This window comes from Lycorma delicatula, chromosome 1 (assembly GCF_047948215.1).
Source record: "Lycorma delicatula isolate Av1 chromosome 1, ASM4794821v1, whole genome shotgun sequence".
NCBI classification, from domain to species: Eukaryota; Metazoa; Arthropoda; class Insecta; order Hemiptera; family Fulgoridae; genus Lycorma; species Lycorma delicatula.
The window spans coordinates 338,232,402-338,253,176 of NC_134455.1; the positions used below are offsets into that span (position 1 = coordinate 338,232,402).

At 33.0% G+C, this 20,775-nt stretch overlaps 1 protein-coding gene across 1 annotated transcript in view; it reads left to right on the forward strand.

Annotated features, from left to right (window-relative positions):
- Window positions 1–13,475, forward strand: part of mRpL39 (mitochondrial ribosomal protein L39) — a 64,379-nt gene extending 50,904 nt beyond the window's left edge. The window contains exons 7-8 of the mRNA XM_075382255.1: window positions 4,022–4,069; window positions 13,316–13,475. Of these exons, the coding sequence (XP_075238370.1) occupies window positions 4,022–4,069; window positions 13,316–13,384 (117 nt within the window). The 3' untranslated portion in view covers window positions 13,385–13,475. The remainder of the gene's footprint in view (window positions 1–4,021; window positions 4,070–13,315) is intronic.
- Window positions 13,476–20,775: the final 7,300 nt, after the last annotated feature.

Genomic DNA, 20,775 nt, shown 5'->3' on the forward strand with positions numbered 1-20,775 from the left:
AATAAAAGAGATGGTTCAGATAATTGTAATTTTTTCTTCATTACAAATATGATTTATTAAGATGTGCTGAGTAAAAGGAAGATAACTTCTAGTATCAGTGGCCTGGAAGATAATCATGTTTACCCTATAAAATTAAATAAAGCCATACTGATTTTTTCAAACATTAGTGTAGATATTAGAGTTTCTGATGACCTTGTTGTGATGTAATGCTAGGAGGAATCGTCAGTTGAACAATGGCTACTGTGCTGTCGAAAACATTGTGCCTGCTATAGTTTCATGAAAGTGGATCTGTTATTTTATTGTTTGTAGATGTTTTCCTTTAGAGTACAGCCAAGATCCTCCCAATAAAGACTCAATTAAATGTTGTATCAGCAGAGTTTTTAGAATTTTGGTAGATATATCACCTTTAAAAAAAAATTACACTTTGTTAGAAGGAAATAAAAATTAGAGAAAAAAACTAATTCTTCTTACTGGATAATTAAGTAAAATTTGTTTGTATCACATATTTAATTCAGAAAATTACAATATACCTATTTAAAAAGAATAATAAATTACAGTACTAAAATGCATAAAAAATGTTTAACAAAATTAGAAAAAAATTGAATTGAATTATTTTCCAATAAGTAGCTCCTAGAGTAATCACAGTTATCAGAATGAAATAATTTCTGTTGATTAAAAAGAAAATAACTTATAATTTTATAGCTGAACTTGTACTGTATGTTGTTTACTAAAGAAAGAACAAAGATGTGTGAAAATTTTTTCATTTCTTATTACAAAAAAATTGTAGTTGCTATTATATGCATTTACCATATGCATTTTGTTTATAAAATGTATGTGTCATATGTAAATGATTTTGTCTATATCGGCGGTTTTCAAGGTTTTTTTTTACATACCACTCATTGAATTAAAGATCAGTAGTGTACCACTGAATTATTAAATATATATGTCATTAGGGTTGTGCTAGAGTTAAACCTGAATGGTAAAACAATAAAAATTATAATCTTTTTTGAAATTATGTAATTTATTTTATGAAAAAATCATTTATTACAATTTTTTTATTCATTATAAATTTTTTAATTATTTTTTTATTTTATAAAGAAATGTTACATTATTTGTACATTACTGATTAAAATATTTTTGAAGACTAAAAATTCACCAAGATCTCTGTGGCAGAGTGGTAGTATCTTGGCCTTTCATCTGGAGATCCCGGGTTCCAATCTCGGTTAGGCATGGCATTTTTTATACACTACAAATATCTGTTTTCATATTCCCAAGCACAAGATTCTTTGTAAGCTTCTGTGGCAAATTAATTCAACAGTAAAAAAAAACAAGTATTAGTTGAACTTAATTTTAACTACAAATTTGGGTCAAGTTTCAATTTATTATGAAATTTATTTTTTAATTTCACCATAGCAGAAAATCAAATTTCACAAAGGTATGATGAGGTTTGATAAAAAATATGCTTAATTTAAAAATTTCCCAGACTGTGTAAGTCTGATTGTCACAATTTATTTTTTGTGTTGGTATACTTATCCGTAATGTATATTTACATTGGTAACCATATTGGATGCTTAGTTTACTGTTGGCTGTTGGAAAGGTTACACTTGTTTTGGTATGGTCGGCAATTTTTAACCTATGAAAAAAATGGAAAAAATAATTTGCATTAAATTTTGCTTTAAGAGTGGAATAAAGTAGAGCACTGCATTGAAAATGTTGAATGTTGATTTTGGCGATTCTTCTGTGAATAAAAAAGCATCTACAAGTGATACAAACGTTTCCAAACAGGTGAAGATGACGAGTGCCCTGGACAACCTAGCTCAGCATCTGATAACAATGTTGATACAATGAAGAAAATGATTACGGATAATCACCGAAGCAGTATCACAGAGTCAATAAGGTCTACTACCAGGAAGTTCTACACAGTTTGGAACAAGCAATACAAGAAAACACCCAGATTTGTGGCAAAGCAATTCATGACAATTGCACCACAATAATGTACCTGTTCACACTCCACTGCTTGTTCATGAATTTTTGGCCAAAAAACAACTCTATTATGAAGCCTCAGCCTTTGTATTTGCTGAAAATGGGATCCTGTGACTCCTTTCTATTCCCAAAGTTGAAAGGAACCTTGAAAGATGACATTTGCCAACATTGAAGACAAAATTGCTGAGGGAGCTAAACACCATACCAGAAATTGTGTTCCAGAGCTGTTTCAAAGATTTGAAAAAGCACACACTATTTTGTATTCTAACTGAAAGGAGTAATTTGAAGGTAACAAAATCGTTATTGAATGAATAAAGATTTTTTTTGAGAAAAATTAAAATTCAGATTATTTTTTTATCAAACCTCATATATGGTAGAAAATGGAATTAAAAATAACAATACTTTTCTCAACAGCAAGGGGTATTCATTTTTAACCTTTATCCAAAATTACTCTAATTTAGTAAATCCTATTTTCAAACCATTATCCCAAGATAGTTTTATAAAAGATTCTGTTTCTTTCTTAGTTAAGAGTTCCAGGAATGACATCCAATATGAAAGTATCTTATATCCACAGGAATTCAGGACAGTCATCTTTAAAATATTCTTCAAAGGTTTCAGCAAGCACTAGGCAATGGCGTTTTATGTTATTGATGAGATTATCTTTCACTTCAGTATTGTGTAGTCACAAAATTTTCCAAATTTTTTTGTCTGCTGGTTTTTATTCAAAACATTATTACTTATTGTTTGACATTTTTTGATAAATGCCTTTATTTTGTCATATACTTAAAATTGACTTTTGTTTCACCATGCAATTGTAAATTTAAGTCATTGAGGAAATTGAAAACATCTGGTAAGTAGGCTAGTGTTGTTCATAGCTCATCTTGTCAGCTGATCACCCAGTTCAAAATCAGTACCAGTTACGAACACCTGCACCTCTGAACGTAACTTAAATAACCTGCTTAGCATTTTTCCTTTAGAAAGCCATCTCGTTTCTGTGTATAGCAATAACTAAATGTGATGACTGCCCATTTCAGAACACAGTCAAGCATATAAACAAGAGTTAAAGGCCTCCTGGAGAACATTTAAAAATTTTTCAGATTTTATTGCTAAAACATTTCTGTGGATGATGGATTGTGTGAGGGTACAATTTTCTGTATCAGATTTTACTTTGGTGGCAACATCTCCTACATATTTTCCTATTACAACTCAAACCCCAACAGAACAGAAACCAGTATCAGGATCTTATTTTCCTACTGTTTCTGTATTTTAGTAGGAAAAAGATCTTTACTCGCTGTAAATTCCAATTATGAAGTAGAACTACATGGTACAAAGGCTTAACTGACAATGTTTTGTCTGACATTGCTCTATTAAGCCACTTAAACATCTTGATTTATATTTTAATCAACTAAACTAAACCAAATTACATATAAAGTATATATGTAAGAAAAAAGTCCCTTTTGAGATAGGTATGCCAATAATAGCACTTATATTTTACAACATTCACAAAGTTCATCACTTACTCCCTCAAGGTTTGGCGAGAAGAAATCCAGATGTGATTGCAGGAAATGGACTTTTAGTAACATGTTACATCCCATAGCTCTGTATGAATTTATCAGTTTATTTATAATATTTTTGTAATTTTTTATTTATAAATACCCAAAAAATGTTTGTAAAAATCTATTTATTACTGTAAATAAAATCTACACTGATAATTTTTTACTTTTGTATTTAATGTAATAAATATCTACACTTTTTTTTATTTTTATACTGATTATTTTTTTTATTTTTGTATTACAACAATAGTTTCTTCTTTTTTTTATAGTTGTGTCTGTTTGCCACCAGGGGTATAAATGCCACAGTTTGAGAACTGCTGGTCTATACTGTCCTATTTTATATTTGTACAAAACTTAATGGTATGCTACACCATCAAAAGAAACCATAATTATTCACTGCAACTCTTTTTTACAGATGGCTCATATAACTTATTGGCTTGTGTTTTACTTAAGGACTTAAATGTTACCCTATTACTTTGTTTCAGTTAAATCATTTCGCTTATGGTATTTTGGAGGAAAGAGCCAAGAAGTTGGTAAGTAAATAAATATCTACCACTCTAATCGTTAGATTAATAGCACTCTAATCGTTAGATTATCGTCTGAAGTTGTGTACTTGCTTGAGACCTACCTTTAGAATTGTTTTCCTGAACATAGTAGTTTTTTTGAACATCTCAGCCAGCCTGTAGTGTAAGGTAACTGTCAGAAAGATATGAGAGTACTTCACAACTTCAACTCTTCAAACATTAGTGTAGGGGAAAAGGAAAAAACCATAAGTATTGAGCAAATAGGGTATTTGAAGAGATGGCTCTCACAAATGAAATATTTTTTATAGGATATAAAATGTTTAGAACAGATCCCCTTTTTGAAGTTTCTGTATGTTCTTTCATAGAATGCATAAATACATTAAGATAAGTTCCATGAAAATCCTTAGTATGACGTTTTGAAAAAGTCTGTTTCATTTATTTAGAAATAAAATAAACTATATTAGCTGTACACTCCTCTTTTGTAATATTATATTTAGTGTGTGAATAATTAAAATAATTACAATCAACCAGAGAAATGAGACCAGATATGGACAAGTGGTTTAGATTTTGTAAATTTTATGTAATTGGAAAATTAGATTACTGTTTTGTTTCTTTAAACTTATAGAAATAATTCAACCTAATATTTAGTTTAGTAGCAACAGATAGAAAGGCACTTCTACTAAGATCGCTGGAAGCGCCTTGTTACTGTTGTATGTTTTATACAGTTCAGCATTTTATTTTTTTGACAAAAATTGACCGAGTCATGAAATGACTAGAGTTTGTTTGTATAGAGACCAAGGATTAGGCCTAAACAGAGGGTAGACATCTATTCACCTAACAAGCCAAAAAAAAAAAACACTTATATAGGTACTACCCAAACTAAGAAATTGTGAGTGCAGTGTTTTGGAATCACAAGGCAACTTTACTGATAGAAGTCATTGTACCTGGGATTGCAATATCAGAAGATTTAAGAATTCCAAGAATTCAATTAAATAATTTATCATTTTCTAATTTCTTAATTAGAATTTGTTTAATTCTCAATAAAGTGAGTTTGCTTTATTCCATTTTTCAACTCATCCCCTTATATAAGATTTTTGTATTCCTCTATATTTGTTTAAGTACGACTGTATGAGAGGGTTAAAGTATTCCCTTTAACCTTCCTAGCCTCCCTTTATTAACAAAGTTTAAAATATTGTAATATTTGAACAAATTTTTTTTTAATGTGTTCAATTTAGTAAAAAAACATATACTATCAGGAAAATTCAGGCTTTCCGTTGCCTAACCTTGCATTCTAACTATAAAAAATGTCCTCTTTAAAAATCAAATATTAATTTTTTGGAAGTTCAAATCATTCATGCTAAAAAGATAGATGTTCACCTGTTTCTAGAAGTCAAAAAAAAATTACTGAAAACTTGTTTTGTTACTGTGGACACTTTAATTTATTACATTTTGTATTCTGCATCCCTTAAATTAATCAAATACTATTGATATTTTAGGACTTCTTTTCAAGATGTGTTCTGTCATCAAGGACAAATAGAATGCTCAATTTTTTTCTGATATATTTAGAATCCCTTACTTCCCTTCCTATTAAAAAAAACCTGAAATACTGCATATCTTGATCTTTAAGTTCTTTTTCAGTCTTGTGCTTCTGGAGGCAAGTAAACAAAAATTATTTGATCTCCGTTAACTTAATGGAAATTTTTTAAGCATTGTGTCAAACAAAATTAAATGTCAAAAATAAAATTCCAAAGAATTATTGTTGAAATATATATAATTGTATTGAAATTTTGAAAACTAACCCGTTGTACTCATTTATTTGGTTATTTCTGTACTGTATCACACTATGCATAACTGATTCTAATGAATCATTTGAATAGCTAGGAATAGTAGAATTTATTTTGGGTTGTATTTTGTTTCTAAATGATTTTAAAAAACTGTTTATGGAATGTTTACTGCTTGAATGAATAGATGCCTGGTAATAAGCTGAGTAATGCTGCTAGTTAAAAATAAGTTATTAGCTTTTAGTTAAAAAATATACATTCATTAAAATCCATTTCTAATGTAGCATACCATATTTGAATAAAAAAAATTTATAAGCGACACTCTTTATTTTATGACCGATCAAAAGTATATATTATTTTTATGAGACCTATTTATTATTTTACAAATAGTAGTTCCAGCGAAGAAAAAAATAAGTAAGAAAGGTAAGTTTTTTCTAACTTTCATGTATCAGCCATTTATTCCAATTTTCCGTATTTTAAAATTTAGTTTCTTATGTAATCTATTGTCTTTCTTAAAAGTTTTAGGTCTTGTGTACAAAAAATGTTTTAATTTTTAATATCTTGATGATTTTGCTTTATTTGTATCTGATTTTGATTTTACTTTTTTTAATTTGATTGAACTTAGTGGATTAACTGAAATTTCTTTCTTATTTTTTAGATAATATTTAGTTTTAGCCTCATCATTCCAGTGTTTTTCTATACTTGTTTTTCTAAGTTGAACACTCTTGATAGCTTCTACAGTAATTACAGGTCTTGTAACCAGTTTAGTCTCTATTGGTGTTTTATAGTTCTTGTATTTGGTTCCATTAATTTTAGCTGATGCTGGCATTGATGATTGTAATGGGGGTGGTGGTGGTGGCGGTGGCGGTGGAGGCGGTGGTGTTGGTGTTGGTGGTTGAATTACTGATGGCTGAGTTTGTGGTGGTGATAGAAGGGGTGATGTAATAGGAATTGTTGCTGTCATAGTTTTTGTGGATTCTTCTCCAACTGGTATTTGTATAAATCCTGTAAGACTACTATATCCTTGTACTTGCAGTTTATAAGAAGATAAGATTTCTTTGATACCGTGAAGTTCTTTTGCTATTAGTATAAGGGGATCAGAATTATTATCATATGATTTTCTTTCATCCTCTTTATTATTGATTCTTGAATTAGTTATATTTGTTACTGTTCTTTTTACAGTCTCTGGAATCTTTTTTAAAAATACCATAAAAGGTTCTGTGCATTTATTTTCTATCATTTTGTAATTTAAAAATCTTCTCCATGTATCCATACTACTGTTGTAGAGTGTCTTTACTATTTCTTTTATTCTTAAAATATAAGGTTCAGTTTTCTGTTTAATATTAAAACCGAGACTCAGTACTAAGTAATAGGCAATTAATCCATCATAAAGAACATTATAAATTATGTAATCGACTTTCATTTTAAATGGATTTATTGCTTCATTATAAATATCACTAACTGATACATTTAAACATTTCAAGTTGATGTATAATGTTTTATTACCATCTTTAATATTACTTGTTTGTTGTTTTTCAATTATATGTTGCTCTATCAAACTTTTGCTGTTAAAATTAATTTCCCAATACTTTCTTAGATTTTCATGTTTCAAAATATCATTTTTAATATCATATGATACATCAGGTAATTTTATTTCTTCTAACATGTCTGTGTACATTCTCCATTGTATATTCTGCTGTTTTTTATGGCATTCTATATATTTATTTTGTGAGCAGATTGAACAGTCGTATAATGGTGAACTATTTTTGGGGTAACTTTTACTGAAATCATTAGAATTTTTTTTTTTATAACTATGGAAGACATACTCGCTCACTTTTTTGAAATCTTGTGTTATCTCCCCCATGTTATAGTAATTATTTTCTGATTCTGTTTTAAAATTAGCATTCTTACTACTGCTTTTTATAATATTGTCAATCAGTTGATTTGTATCACATTTGTAAAATTCAGTTTTACTGTCTATTTTGTTTTTCGTAAGACATTTTGAATATTCGCAGTCTGTATCGTATAATCCAATTTCCTTAAAAACATTTTTGTTATCATAAAATACATTTACGTTAAGAACTCTTTGATGCATTGTATTTTTATTTTTATCAAAGTACTTGTACCTAATTCAGCTCTTATATTTTATGGTAGTAAACTTAAAAATTCAGTCTTGGTTAAATATATGTGGAAATAGAAATTAGTATTCCATGATGTCACTCTTTTGAAATATTCTAAATTTTACCTTTATCTGCAATCAAAAATAATTTTATATTTTAGAATGGTGACTCAAGAAATTAAGTGTTTTTATACATTAATGTAATCAAAATTAATTTGCTCTTCTAGTATTTTTTATATTTATATGTTCATATTAACTCGCTTCTCATCTTTAACCAATGCTCTGTTCTCTACTCTACCTATACTGTTAATGTAATAAACATTCACTATTTTTTTAAAGCTAGCTAACCTCAACTTTTAGTAAACTAATTTTACCTGACTGATTAACAACTTTAAAAAGGTTTCAAATTGTTTAATAAATTTCATGAATAAAAAAAATTTAATTATTGTTGGCATTTTTTAAAGAAAAATTGTTATTCTTTAAAAATAAATGTAATTTAAACTTAATTCAAGTTAATGTTTTATCTGCATGTTAAAATACAAAGCATTGCTTCGATATACTGTTATTCTTTTCCAGAAATTGTGAGAATAATAAATAAGGTACTGGTATCAAATATTTAGTAAAACAGAATGTAAAGTTTGGAAATATTTGATTGTTAGTCGCTTGACTGGTTTGATGCACTACCATTACTTTTGATCTGTGCTAATCTTTTAGTTTTTCCTTATTTGTTACATCCTATATCTTTAATTGTTAGCTATCTAAGCTGTTAATTATATTTTAATCTTTGTCTTGCATAAAGTTGCCTATCCACTTTTTGTTCTTCTTAATTAATAAACCTAAGTGAACTAGAATAAAGTTACTGTGGTAAAACCTTAGAATAGTCTTCTATTTTTCTGTAATTTTTCTTAAAACCTCTGCTTCAATCTCAGTTGAACATTTTATCAATAAGATATCTAAAAAAAAGTTACCCAATACAATAAATGAAAATTCATTGGGATCAGATAAAAAGAATAGGGGCAGTAATAAAATAATACAGATAAAAATCAAATAATAGACATAGATTATGAATGTTAGAAGTATAGAATAAAGAAAAAATATAACAATGTACTTGGTAACTTGTAAGATCAGGCAACCAAAGCTTGTTAATGGCCTGCTGCACATCCAAAAATGCCGCTGAACAATATTTCTTCCTTTTCAGTTACCTGATGAAAAGATTAATAGTTTTATGAGTTTTTTGGATCATTGAATAACTACTTCTGAAGCCAAACTGACGGTCAGGTATAAGACCTTAATTTTCTAAAAATAGGCCATAGTCTTCAAAGGAAGAGCCTCTCAAATATCTTAGATACAGTTGGCAATAAACGTGTAGGTCTGTAAGAAGATTCTTCCTGCACAGGTTTACCAGGTGTTAAGACAATTATTATTTGTGATAGTTTCCACTCTGACAGGATATACTTGTTCGAAGGATTGCATTAAAATAGTGTCTTACAGTGTGGCTTTAGGTGCAGCAAAAATAACATTTTGTGAGTAAATGAGTCCAGGAGGCTTTCTTAAATTCTCTATTCTCTTAAATTCTTGTGATATCACTACAGATGAGAAGAGTCTTATGAGGAGACACAAAGGAATCAGACTGTTTAAGAAATGAGTAACTTCCTCATCAGCTCTCTGTATCCCTTGTGGCTGGAAGACTTTGCTCAAATACACAACAGTTTAGTCTTTTGGCTATCGCTTCAAGCTCATTTATTCTATGTTATTGTAGTTGGATAGTATGATGTTTAAATTTCTTAAGTGATTTTCCACAAGCATCATCTCTGCTAAGAGGGAATACAATCAATCTCTTTAACCTGCGAGTGAGCAGTCCTCTTCAGAGCTGTTCTAACCTCAGGTCTCCTGTAATATTGCTATCTCTTCCAAATCCTTCTTTTAGTGATAATAAGGTCAGTCACCTCTCTATGGTAATCTCTGCCTTCTCATCCCTCACGTACCTTCCTGGGTGTAGATCGCTGTGCTCCTCCTGCATGATTGAGGTCAAACATGTTGCTTCATCAATATCACCTGTGCTCTTTAATGGTACATCCATATGTAACTTGTCTTTTACCCAATTTGAATAGGACTCCCAGTTGGTCTTATTATTATGGAGGATCACACAATTCTTCCTTATAACTATTGTGCTAGTTAGTAGAGGGGAGTGGTTAGATGTGGAATCATAGTTATTTCTCACAGTCATAGTTTCTTCAACTCGTTGTGTCAAAGTACTCACAATACATGTCATCTGTGACCATATGATGAAAATGAAAGTGGATTGCTGATAGCCTCAGTAGTCTAAGCCAGTAAAAATGAAAAAAATAGAAACAAAGTGAAATAGTGAGGATCATGCGCAACATTCAGGCAATGCACTGCCACCTCAAATCACATAGTCACCGAGGTCCAATACATGGGGTCGTTTTAGTCTTTAACGTCCTCACTATTGTCTGGAAAGTTCACAAATAGTTCACATTGTTGTTGCAGTTTGTACTTTGTACCCAAATGCTGTATTTCTTCTTGGATGTATGGTAAACCCATATAATCTTGGGTCTCACTTTTTTTCATGAACCACAGCATCTCTGTTAAAGATTGGAATCGCTGTTTAATTTCAACATTGCTCTTGCTTATTGTACCCCAAAGCTGGATCCCATTAGTCCAAATCGGTTTCAGAATTGCTGTGTACATCAACTGCTTATTAGATAACGACAAGCTGTAATCTCCTGTGCTCAGCAACCAGTACATTTTCTTAAACTTAAAGGTTATTTTTATTTTTTCCCGTACATGAATCTTCCACATCAGACAATGATCCAGATGAAGACCTCAGTACTGTACACTTTCTGTATGTGAGATAAGAACACCATTGAGATGGACTCGGGCAGACTCCTCTCCTCATTGACTCAACTTCACATGACTCAAATTTCACATGACTTAACTTCGCTTGATTAACTTTTATCTTCCATCTAGCCAGCCACCTGTTGATTTGATCTTTGAACTCAGATTGTAGTTACTTGATGTTGGGTCAACCTCAACAACAGCCAGGATAGCTTGTCATTCACAAACGAAGCAACAGTGATATTACCTAGAACCAGAAGGTGCTGAAGTGTAAAACAGGTACCAGATGAAGGTGGAGTATAAAACAGGAAAAACATCTGTCCAAGTAGCAGTGCAGAACCAAGTTATACAGGTGAGACAGGCTCTTTTTAATATGTATAGCATGGCCACCTGGGCATTCTATACATACTAAAGGCAGCTGGGTAGTATTTCTTCTTCTCAAGGCATTTGCTGATAACATAACAAGTCTATGCATTTGCTCAATAGTGTGGAGTAACTCTTTGGAAGCCAAACTGTTGATCAGGAATAATATGATCGTGTTCTATAATAGGTCACAACCTTTGAAGAAATAGTCTCTCAAATATCTTTGAATAGGCTTATCGGCCTGTACAAGACAACTTTCCACTCCATCAGGAAGCATGTTGTGCTCAGGAAACCATTAAAGAGGTGCGGTATGTATAGGATGGCTTTGAAAGGAAGCATAAGTAACATTTTGTTAATAAATCAAATCCTGGGGCCTTCTTTGAATTCTGTTCTTTCTGATCACTGCTGAACCTCTATTGATGAAAAAGTTTAATCGGAAGACTCATTGGAATCTGGTTGCTCAAGAATTTCCTCTTCACCAGCCCCTTGAATGTCAAAAGATGTTACTCAAGTAAAAAGCAGATTGATTCAGCCTTTTCTTGGTCTCCACGAGTCCTGCCTCATTTCTCTTCAAAGGAGGAAACAAGGATAGAAGCCATTGAAAGTTCTTCTTGGCTCTCCGTAAAGAGTAGCCATCTACACAAAGGGGAAAGAAAGATTCTCAAGGTAATATTTAAATGCCTCATTTTTAATACAGCACTCATTTTAACCTATGAGCAACCCTGTTCGAAGATGTTCTATTCACAGGTCTCCTGTAGCATTGCCACCTCCTAAATTTCCTCTAGTAGTAATAAGCTCCAAAATTTTCCTTGAGTAGGCCTAGCCTCCCACCCCTCATGTTCAATCTCAGGTGTCAAGCACCAAGCAGCCAATAATTGAGGTCAATTATTGTATAGCATTGTCAATATCAGCAGAACATTTCAATGGCACAATTAGCACAATTGGCAATTAATTTCAATTGGCACAATTAGCTTGTCTTGCACCCAACTTTAATAAAAATTCCTTCAGTACAATGTTATGGAGGTCGGGCAATTTCTTCTTCCTTTTCACCATCATATTAATGGTAAGCAGCACAACTGAATGATTATTAGAGTCAAATCATAGCTATTTCTTACTTCAGTGTACATCGACAAAATACCTGAAGTGATGGAAATGTCCAGCAAGTTGGTTACAACCCAGAGATTACTACTCTGAGGTGCATGTTAACAATACTACTCTTTAAGGCCTGGCCTCTGGTTATAAACTGAGATCCCCATAGAACATGTTTTGCATTCCAGTCATCCTACATAAAATGGAAACCTAGCATTGAAATGAAATGAACTCAGAGAATGAGCCACCATGTGGCTCATTCTCTGAGTCGGTCACCATTATGTGACCTTGTGATCCTCACCATCATGTGATGTGGTGATCGCCAACAGCCTGAGAGATTCAAGCCAGTCTAGGATTTCAAGTGAGGTCACTTGAATGTGATCTAACCCATACAGTGGTAGTTCATTCACATTTCTGTTGAGCACTGCATTAGTTTAAGTGCATGATTTAATTTAGTTGTAACATAATGGAGAAGATCCTTAGATCTTAAAAATATTCAGATGCACATCATTTTGAACACAAGATACTAACATTTCATGAAATATTAAAAAAACACACCAAAAGCTATCTAAAATCAAAGAGCAATATCATTTTCAAAAATCATTACAGCAGTGCAACATCCTTTCTTTCATAACTTAAACTGAAAACTTCTGAAGCACTTACTGCCACAGAGTTTTTTTAATTAAAATCTGCTTATCTAATTATCATGTTACTTATTTCTCAACTGATTTTCATTTATTTGAAATTAATTTTAATGTAGATTTTTATTTTATTTCTAAGAGGAATTAGTTGTATGCATGTGGTAATGGTGGTATGCATGTGCCACTGTAATGGTGACTGTAATTGGTCCGATAATTTTTTTTAAATAAGTATGTATCCATTGAGTGATCATTAATTTTATTTGTTGCTTACTATGGCAGTTCAGACTTTCATATTCCTTTGACGTATGTTAATTACATAAGTCAGCACACATACTTGCACATACATGTGTGTATATGTATATGTATGTGCGTGTGGTTCTGTACTCCTTTTTTTTCTATTTTACAGAGTGGTGCTAGGTTACCAGGCCAAGCAGAACAATTCTTGACACCTCCAGTACGATCTGAGAACTGTTAAGTTAACTATTTTTAAATTATTATAATAAGAATCTGTAATTTGTAGTTGATTGGTGTAAAAGATTTTCATTAAAGTAACTTGTGTTATTACATACATGTTTTTTTCTTTTTATTTTAATACCTAACTGAAATTTATCTGATGCCAAATCTAGCTTTTCAATGCATAATATTTTTCTTCTGTAAAAGTCAAGAGTTCATTTTATTAAAAAAATTTTTTTTGTAAAAAATGTTTATAGGTTGATGTCTGTACAAAAGATTATCATTTAAAATATGATATAATATAATATAAAGATGTCATATAATCTATGAAATCATTGCTGCTATAATATGTTGTAGTTTGGAACAATTCGGTCATAGAAAATGCCACCTAAACTTCGTAAAAGAGTAGAAAATAAGAAATTTTAAAAAGTTGTTGGCTGCGATTGAAGCCGTTAACATGTAGCATCCTGTAAGTTGTAATTATCATTTTACTGGTTGGATGGTTTTCTCCATTCCTTTCTGTTTTTTGCTAATTTTTTAACATCAACTAATAAAATTGGACCCATATCTTTCTTCAAAAGTTCATCTACTTTATCAGTTTACATATAGCAGCTAATTTACATCTGTATATACATTATGGCATTCAGCTTACATATCTCTTTGTGGGGGATATCCCAACAACAATCCAGTGATTCATATCTGGCCATGTAATTAATTGGTCATGCCATATTAATTGGTCCATTCCAGCCTCTTCTTTAGTTATAATGATGAATAAAAAATGATAAAAATGAGCTCTTAATCATGTTAGAACTAATACTTTTTCTTGTAATTAGTGGAATGTTTTCTAAAACATAGTAGCTGCTCATTTTGTAGTAGGTATAGACAACCATTACTAGTGATTCTACCACTGAAAATATGAGGGTGATAAAGAAACATTGCCTATTATATACTGCATTAAACATTTATTTAAAAATAATATACAACAATGATCATTCATTGTGTTGTTTACTATATCGCACATAAACATCCAAGGTAATGAAGTATCCGTTTGTGTTTCCAAGGGTAACATCAACAAGAGCAATCATAAAGCACACAACAGTGAAAGCGTGCAATAACATAATTTTATCAGTACCTACCAGAACTATAAATAAAGATACCTAAAATCAATTTGGAGATACTGTAAAACATAATAGACTATTAACATCATGTTACATTATAGTATTCCTAAATCTGTGATAAAATTAATTATTGCCGAGAGATTATTATTCAGCTTAAATTTTTTTCTATTATTGTTTTTATTGGTAATACAATTCATTTACATTTGTAACATGTTTACTATTGAGCTTTTAATAAATTTACTAGAATAAAATAACTAAAGATTTGTGGCAAAACTTTTTTCCTATTATTTTATTAATATTTCTCCCAAAAGTTACGTTTTTTGGCTATTTTCTACAAGGCTTTATAGGGATTTCTCAAAAAGTATTCATTATGTAGTATTGAGACTGATGTTTAAATTTTTTTACAGAAAATCAGTTCTCATTAAGATGGAATTAGGCTTTTTTTTGTCGAGAAAGTAAATTGTTATATAATAATTTATAACATCTGCATTATATAAATGATTATAAAATTGATTTAGTTATTCTAATATATTTATAAAACATAAACACTGATGTTAAATTTGCATCTAATTGATGGAAGTGCAGAGCTCTTAAATCAGAAAAAAATTAATCATTTAATCAACATTAGCCATAACAACACCCAGCTTTGCCCAAATTCCCAAAAGAGATGTCAAACTTTTCTGAGTCTACATTAGTTTAAAGTGATAGTAATCTTTAGCAATAAGTTTCTCAATAATGTGATGCCCTGTATACAATAAGAGGCTGACAGATCATTAGGTAGACAAACAATAATTTATTATTACATTAAGCATTAATGTCTTGAACTGCAGAGTTGATAGTAAGCGTACACCTCCTGCCTCTTAATAGATAAGTATTTTTATTTTACTAATTGTTGAAATAACTAACACGTTTTAGCAATCATATATTATGTGTGTATGTATTGTACACCATTACTTAAATATCATTAAATACCATTAAATAGGTTATCAAAGATGCATATGAATTGGATGACTGACACAAAGCAAATACATGGCAAGTTGAATATTCCAAATTGAAAAATATCACAACTCAAAAAACTGAAAATATTTTTTTATTGTTCATTATGTGTCTAGAGAAGCCTGCCTTCACAAATCAAACTGTTTTTCACTTTCTATCTTTTTTTACTCTTTCTGTCCCATCATAATTGTGATACAACACTATTGTTAGCCTGGGTTGTCTCTCTCTCTCTCTCTCTCTTTTTCTTTTTTGCCTCGAACCATTGTAAGATATTATTTCAGAGGATGATATGTATGAATGTAAATGAAGTATAGTCTTGTACAGTCTCAGGTCGATATTTCATGAGACGTGTAGTTAATTGAAACCCAACCACCAACCTAGCAAAATCAGTTTGCTAGGAGTGCTAAATTGTTCACTCATTGCAAAATTTTTCTCTAAAGCAAACTCATTTTTCTATCTAGTATCTCATTCTAAGTACCTCGATAAAATCCCAAAGGGTAGTATTACTCTTTAGGAATTTGGGGGTTGGTGTCATCCTCACAATCCTAGTTTACAAACCTTTTTTTCCCACTACACTCTGAACTGCTGAATCCTTTACACCGTACACATACATCACACCTCAAACACTACAAAAATTAAAACATACACACTTACAAAGTAACACAACAACATCTTACACTGTTTCTTCCTATACATATACTACAGCTGTAGTGTTGCGACACTTATGAAATGCAACTGTAACTCAAGAAACTATTGTGCTGACGGGTGGATGGCTCTACATAGTAAATCTTCAATAAGCGAGGTGCCCTACACCACTTGCTTGCATGCCCCACCACTCACTTGTCATATATTACTAAAATGGGTAGGCGCACCCCTTCTATATACTAAAATATATGACTTGTCAATAAATTAAAATTTACTCCATGAAGGACAACAATTTGCTGCCACACCTAGGTTGCTGAATGCCAGCAAGTACCTGTCCACCATATTATAGGGCTTGGAGCTATATCTGACTGATGGCCAGCCATTTCTCGAGGGTAGCTTCCTACAGCAAGCATTAGGAGTCTTATATCCCTTAAACTACTGATGCTTGTTGAACAAAGCAACAGCATCAAGGAACTCCCACACAGTCCGACAATAAAGCTCATGCCACATTGACTCACCGCTTTCGAGTCAATTTTCCCCTTGACCTCTAAGTTCCAGGGTGGCCTGAGTTCTGCCCCCTCCCTCTCCCCCCTGCCAAAAGCTGGGCAGTCGAACATCATGTGTTCGTTCGACTGGACCTCACTGTAGACGCACAGCTCATCAGCTGCCAGGTGGAACCAAAAAAAATATTGGTTCAAATTTGTGTAGTTGGGAGAACACTTGGTCTCCTGTTGCCCTTAAAAACAAACTAGAGGCGTACCATCCCCCCCAAGCCCTGTATAAATCTATACAAGGACCTACTCTTAATCATGGCACGCCATTCTTGCTGCCATGCTTCCATCGCAAGGCTGTAAAGCCTCCTCCACAGGCAGGAGATGGGCAACTGTTTGAAATTTAGAATCAGTGCATTGCAATCACCGTTCCACTCCGGTTCAAGCCTGGCTTGAAACCACATACCAAATACCTCAGTCTCCCTACCTCTTTGCAATTTCCACATGGCTGTTCGAACTTTCACCACTAAATCGATTGGGAGAGCCTTTCCCAATATGGTGGTAGCCTTGTAGGAGGTTGTTTTAAATACACCAGTGCATACTATTAAGGCTTTGCTCTGGGCAATCGCTTAAATTTTGAATATGAGCTCAATTTCTTTCCAACCTATGTGTCTAAATAGACGTAGGTAAGAGGTAAGAGGTCATACTTTCGAAGACACCTCGGTACACCATGTACAAATGACGGCCTGACAGCCCGTATTCCTTCCGAGCAATTCTCCTAAGCTTATACATCACAGAGATGGCATCTGCCGCTACTTGCCTAATGTGGTTGCTCAACAGCAACTTCTTATCAAACAAAACATCTAGGTACTTCTGAACTCTAACTCTGCTGATTACACAGCCTCTATACATAATGTGGGGGTTACAACTGTACGATAATTTGTCTGCACCCTTGAGAAACGTACACTTCATCTTGAGCACAGAAATCTTTAAATTTTGCATGTCCATCCAGCGCTTTGCAGTTAACAAAGCCACCTACACCTAGTCTTTTAGTTGTGGTCGTGAATTACTATGAACTAACAGGAGACAGTCATCGGCGAAAGCCTAGGCCGTACCCCTGCTGGGAATCTCAATTCCAGAAATCCGTTGAATACCAGGTTCCACTACAAGGGACCGAGAACGGAACCCTATGGGCTTCCCCTGGTGACTGATTTTTCCAAAACTAGGTGCACATTCTTAAACAGAGCTGTATGGTTAGAAAAATAGTCACATACCACGGCCTGCAGGGCTACAGGAACATTGCAGCATTCCAACTCATAGAGAACAGAATTCCAACGCAAGGAAGGAAATGCTGCCTTTATGTCAATAAAAATTGCCAAAACATACTTACAGTCGGTGCTTTCCACCTCGGCATGAGGTAAGTCATGATGATCAGAGTCGGAAGCTCTTAGCACTTAGGTCCATAGGGAAGGACAAAGTAATAATGGTACCTCATAACATGCTAAGTTCCAGCAAGGGAGTGATCTTTTGCTGTGACTTGGTTGAAATTGAACTATCAGAGATCTCAGAACAGCTGTCACCACAGTCTGTGACTTCTGTACAGAGGATCAAAAGAAAGGAGAATGAATGGTGTTAATGTATCAACATCCTTGCTAGTTCTAACCCTTTCCAGTCCATCCATTCCCAACCATATAAAAGTTGGTTGAACTTTCAAAACCTTTCTGCCCATGTTTGAGCATTTATACCAAATCCCAGATGTTGCTTCCAATGTCAGGGTTTTGGATGCTCAAAAGAACAAGTTTATACACATTGTGGCTGTACAGGATAGGATGACATCTTATGTGCTGAGGCAGAAAAATGTATAAATTGTTAACGGTCCACACTCGGCAAGGTCTCAAGAATGCACTATAAAGAATCTATAAAGAAGAAAAAATCATTTTGAAAATTTTTACTGAACCGAAATTGTCCTTTCCTTTGGCCTGTTAAGAATAAAATACAGGAAATCACTCAGCATGAGGAATCCTGCACAGACTGTCTCAAACAATATATAAAAAGAGAAGGAATATGCATCGTGTAAAGAACTAATCAAAATGGTAGAAGCCTTGTCAGAACAAATAAAATCCCTCACAGCTGCTATTGCAGCATTACGTACTGGCAAGAAGATGACTTGTGCTAGAAAAACTGATGGTAGTTTATCTAAATTCACTGTAGTCATTACACAATCACATAGAGTTCCTGCTGCACCAATTGCACAGCAAACAACCAAGATTCCTGTGAAGGGATTTATTAAAACATCATTGCCTGGTATGTTGTCTCTGTCCTCCCAGACTTCCAAGCCCCCTCCACTATCTCAAGGCTTCTACGAAGATATGGTGGCAGATGAAGTGCCCGAAAAAGCGAAGCACTTTTTAAAGTCATGAAAAAAAAACCGGACAATATTTTTTAAGTAATCTGCATTCAGAGTTTTTATATATAAAAGAAATAAAGTATTTCGTATGGCTACGAATATTATTCAGTAGAATGTTTGCAGTCTCTGTTTTCACCGTGAGAATTTTGAAATCCTAATAAAGGAAGAAGATCCTTTAATACTGTAGCTGCAGGAGACTCACCTCCATCCATAGGATGATGTATCCTTTTGCAGCTATGCTTGCGAAAGATACGATCATCAAACTGAGGACAGAGGGTGTGAAGGTGTAGCTGTTTTCCTGAGCAAAATTGTATTAGCCTCATGTATTGTGCTGGTGACAATCACCACTGCAGTCTCAGTAAAGATGTTGGCAGCATTTAAAATGAATATCTGCAACTTATACCTTCCTCCAAATTCCAATATCAGTGAGAATGATCTGTCAAGTCTATTTTCACAAATTCCTTTGCCCTGCTTAGTAATAGGAGATTTCAACGCCCTTCATTGAGCTCATCATCATGTTTATCCCAAGCACTGTAGTTGATCAACTGAGGCAGAACTTATACCTTTGCTTATTGAATGATGGGTCATACATGTTTATATCATCTTCATCATGTACATTTTTGTACATCAATCTGTCCTTATGTTCAGCAACCTTACTTCCACAACTTACCTAGCATGTTTCCAAAAATTTCTTTTGGAAGCGAATACAGACCAGTTTTTATCTCTTTTGGTAATTATGATTTGTCCTAAGGCAAATCACTTATGCGTGGCAGACTCTGAAGTCAGCCACGTAGATGGTTGGTTCGGAAAGCGGACTGCATCAGATACAAGTATTCCTTTGATCAGTTCACACAAGTGGTAACACAATCCACCAACTTGCCAAGTTTACACACTTGTTAGCAGAAATTAATTTATCCCTTCAACAACATCTGCAAAGTCAAGGCGGCCTGCTATTCCTTGATGGGATGAAGACGGCAGAGTATTGCACTAAGGGATCGGTGCAGGGCCTTATGTAATTTCATTCAAAGACCTACGACTGAATTGTTCTGTGCAAGTGTTTTAGTTTACTAAATGGAAATCATGGATGAATTACGTTTATGCCATTTTTCAGATAGCTCCATTCGGTTATTTGGAGAAAGGTTTGGGCCATGTGTATATCGATACACCACCGCAGTCAATTGGACTAGAAAGCAGCAGAATCCTTATTACCATGCAAATTGAAGTGGTGAACACATTTAGGGCAATTTCACTTACTTCATGGTATTTTCCTGAGTTTGTGAGATATAGGTTGCAGGTAGAAAATATCCTATTCTTGATTGGAGATTTGCAAAATAAATTAAATATACCTTTTTTTATGATGAGCTAAAGTATGCCTTGAAAAATTCTCATGTCACTTCTCCAGAAATTCTCATGAAAGATGTGATTTTATCCCATCTGTAGAAAAACAGGCTACAGTTTTTGGGAATCTTGATATCATCAGTGGGGGCTCGCATATAGACTCTGTGGAACTGCAGCACTCCTATTTTCACTAAATATTATTGATAACATTTAATATAATGAGTCCTTTTTTCTATAATTCTTTCTTTATACTTGTACAATATATAATCCTTAAGCTTAATGTCAGTAGCCATCTCCAAGTTTATGAAAAAAGATATGAAAATCTTTCCAGTGGTGTGGTGTTTGACTGTTGTGTGCAGGCACACATAGGAAGCTGCACATGAGGCTACGAGAGAGAAAGAGAAAGCACTGTCGCTTT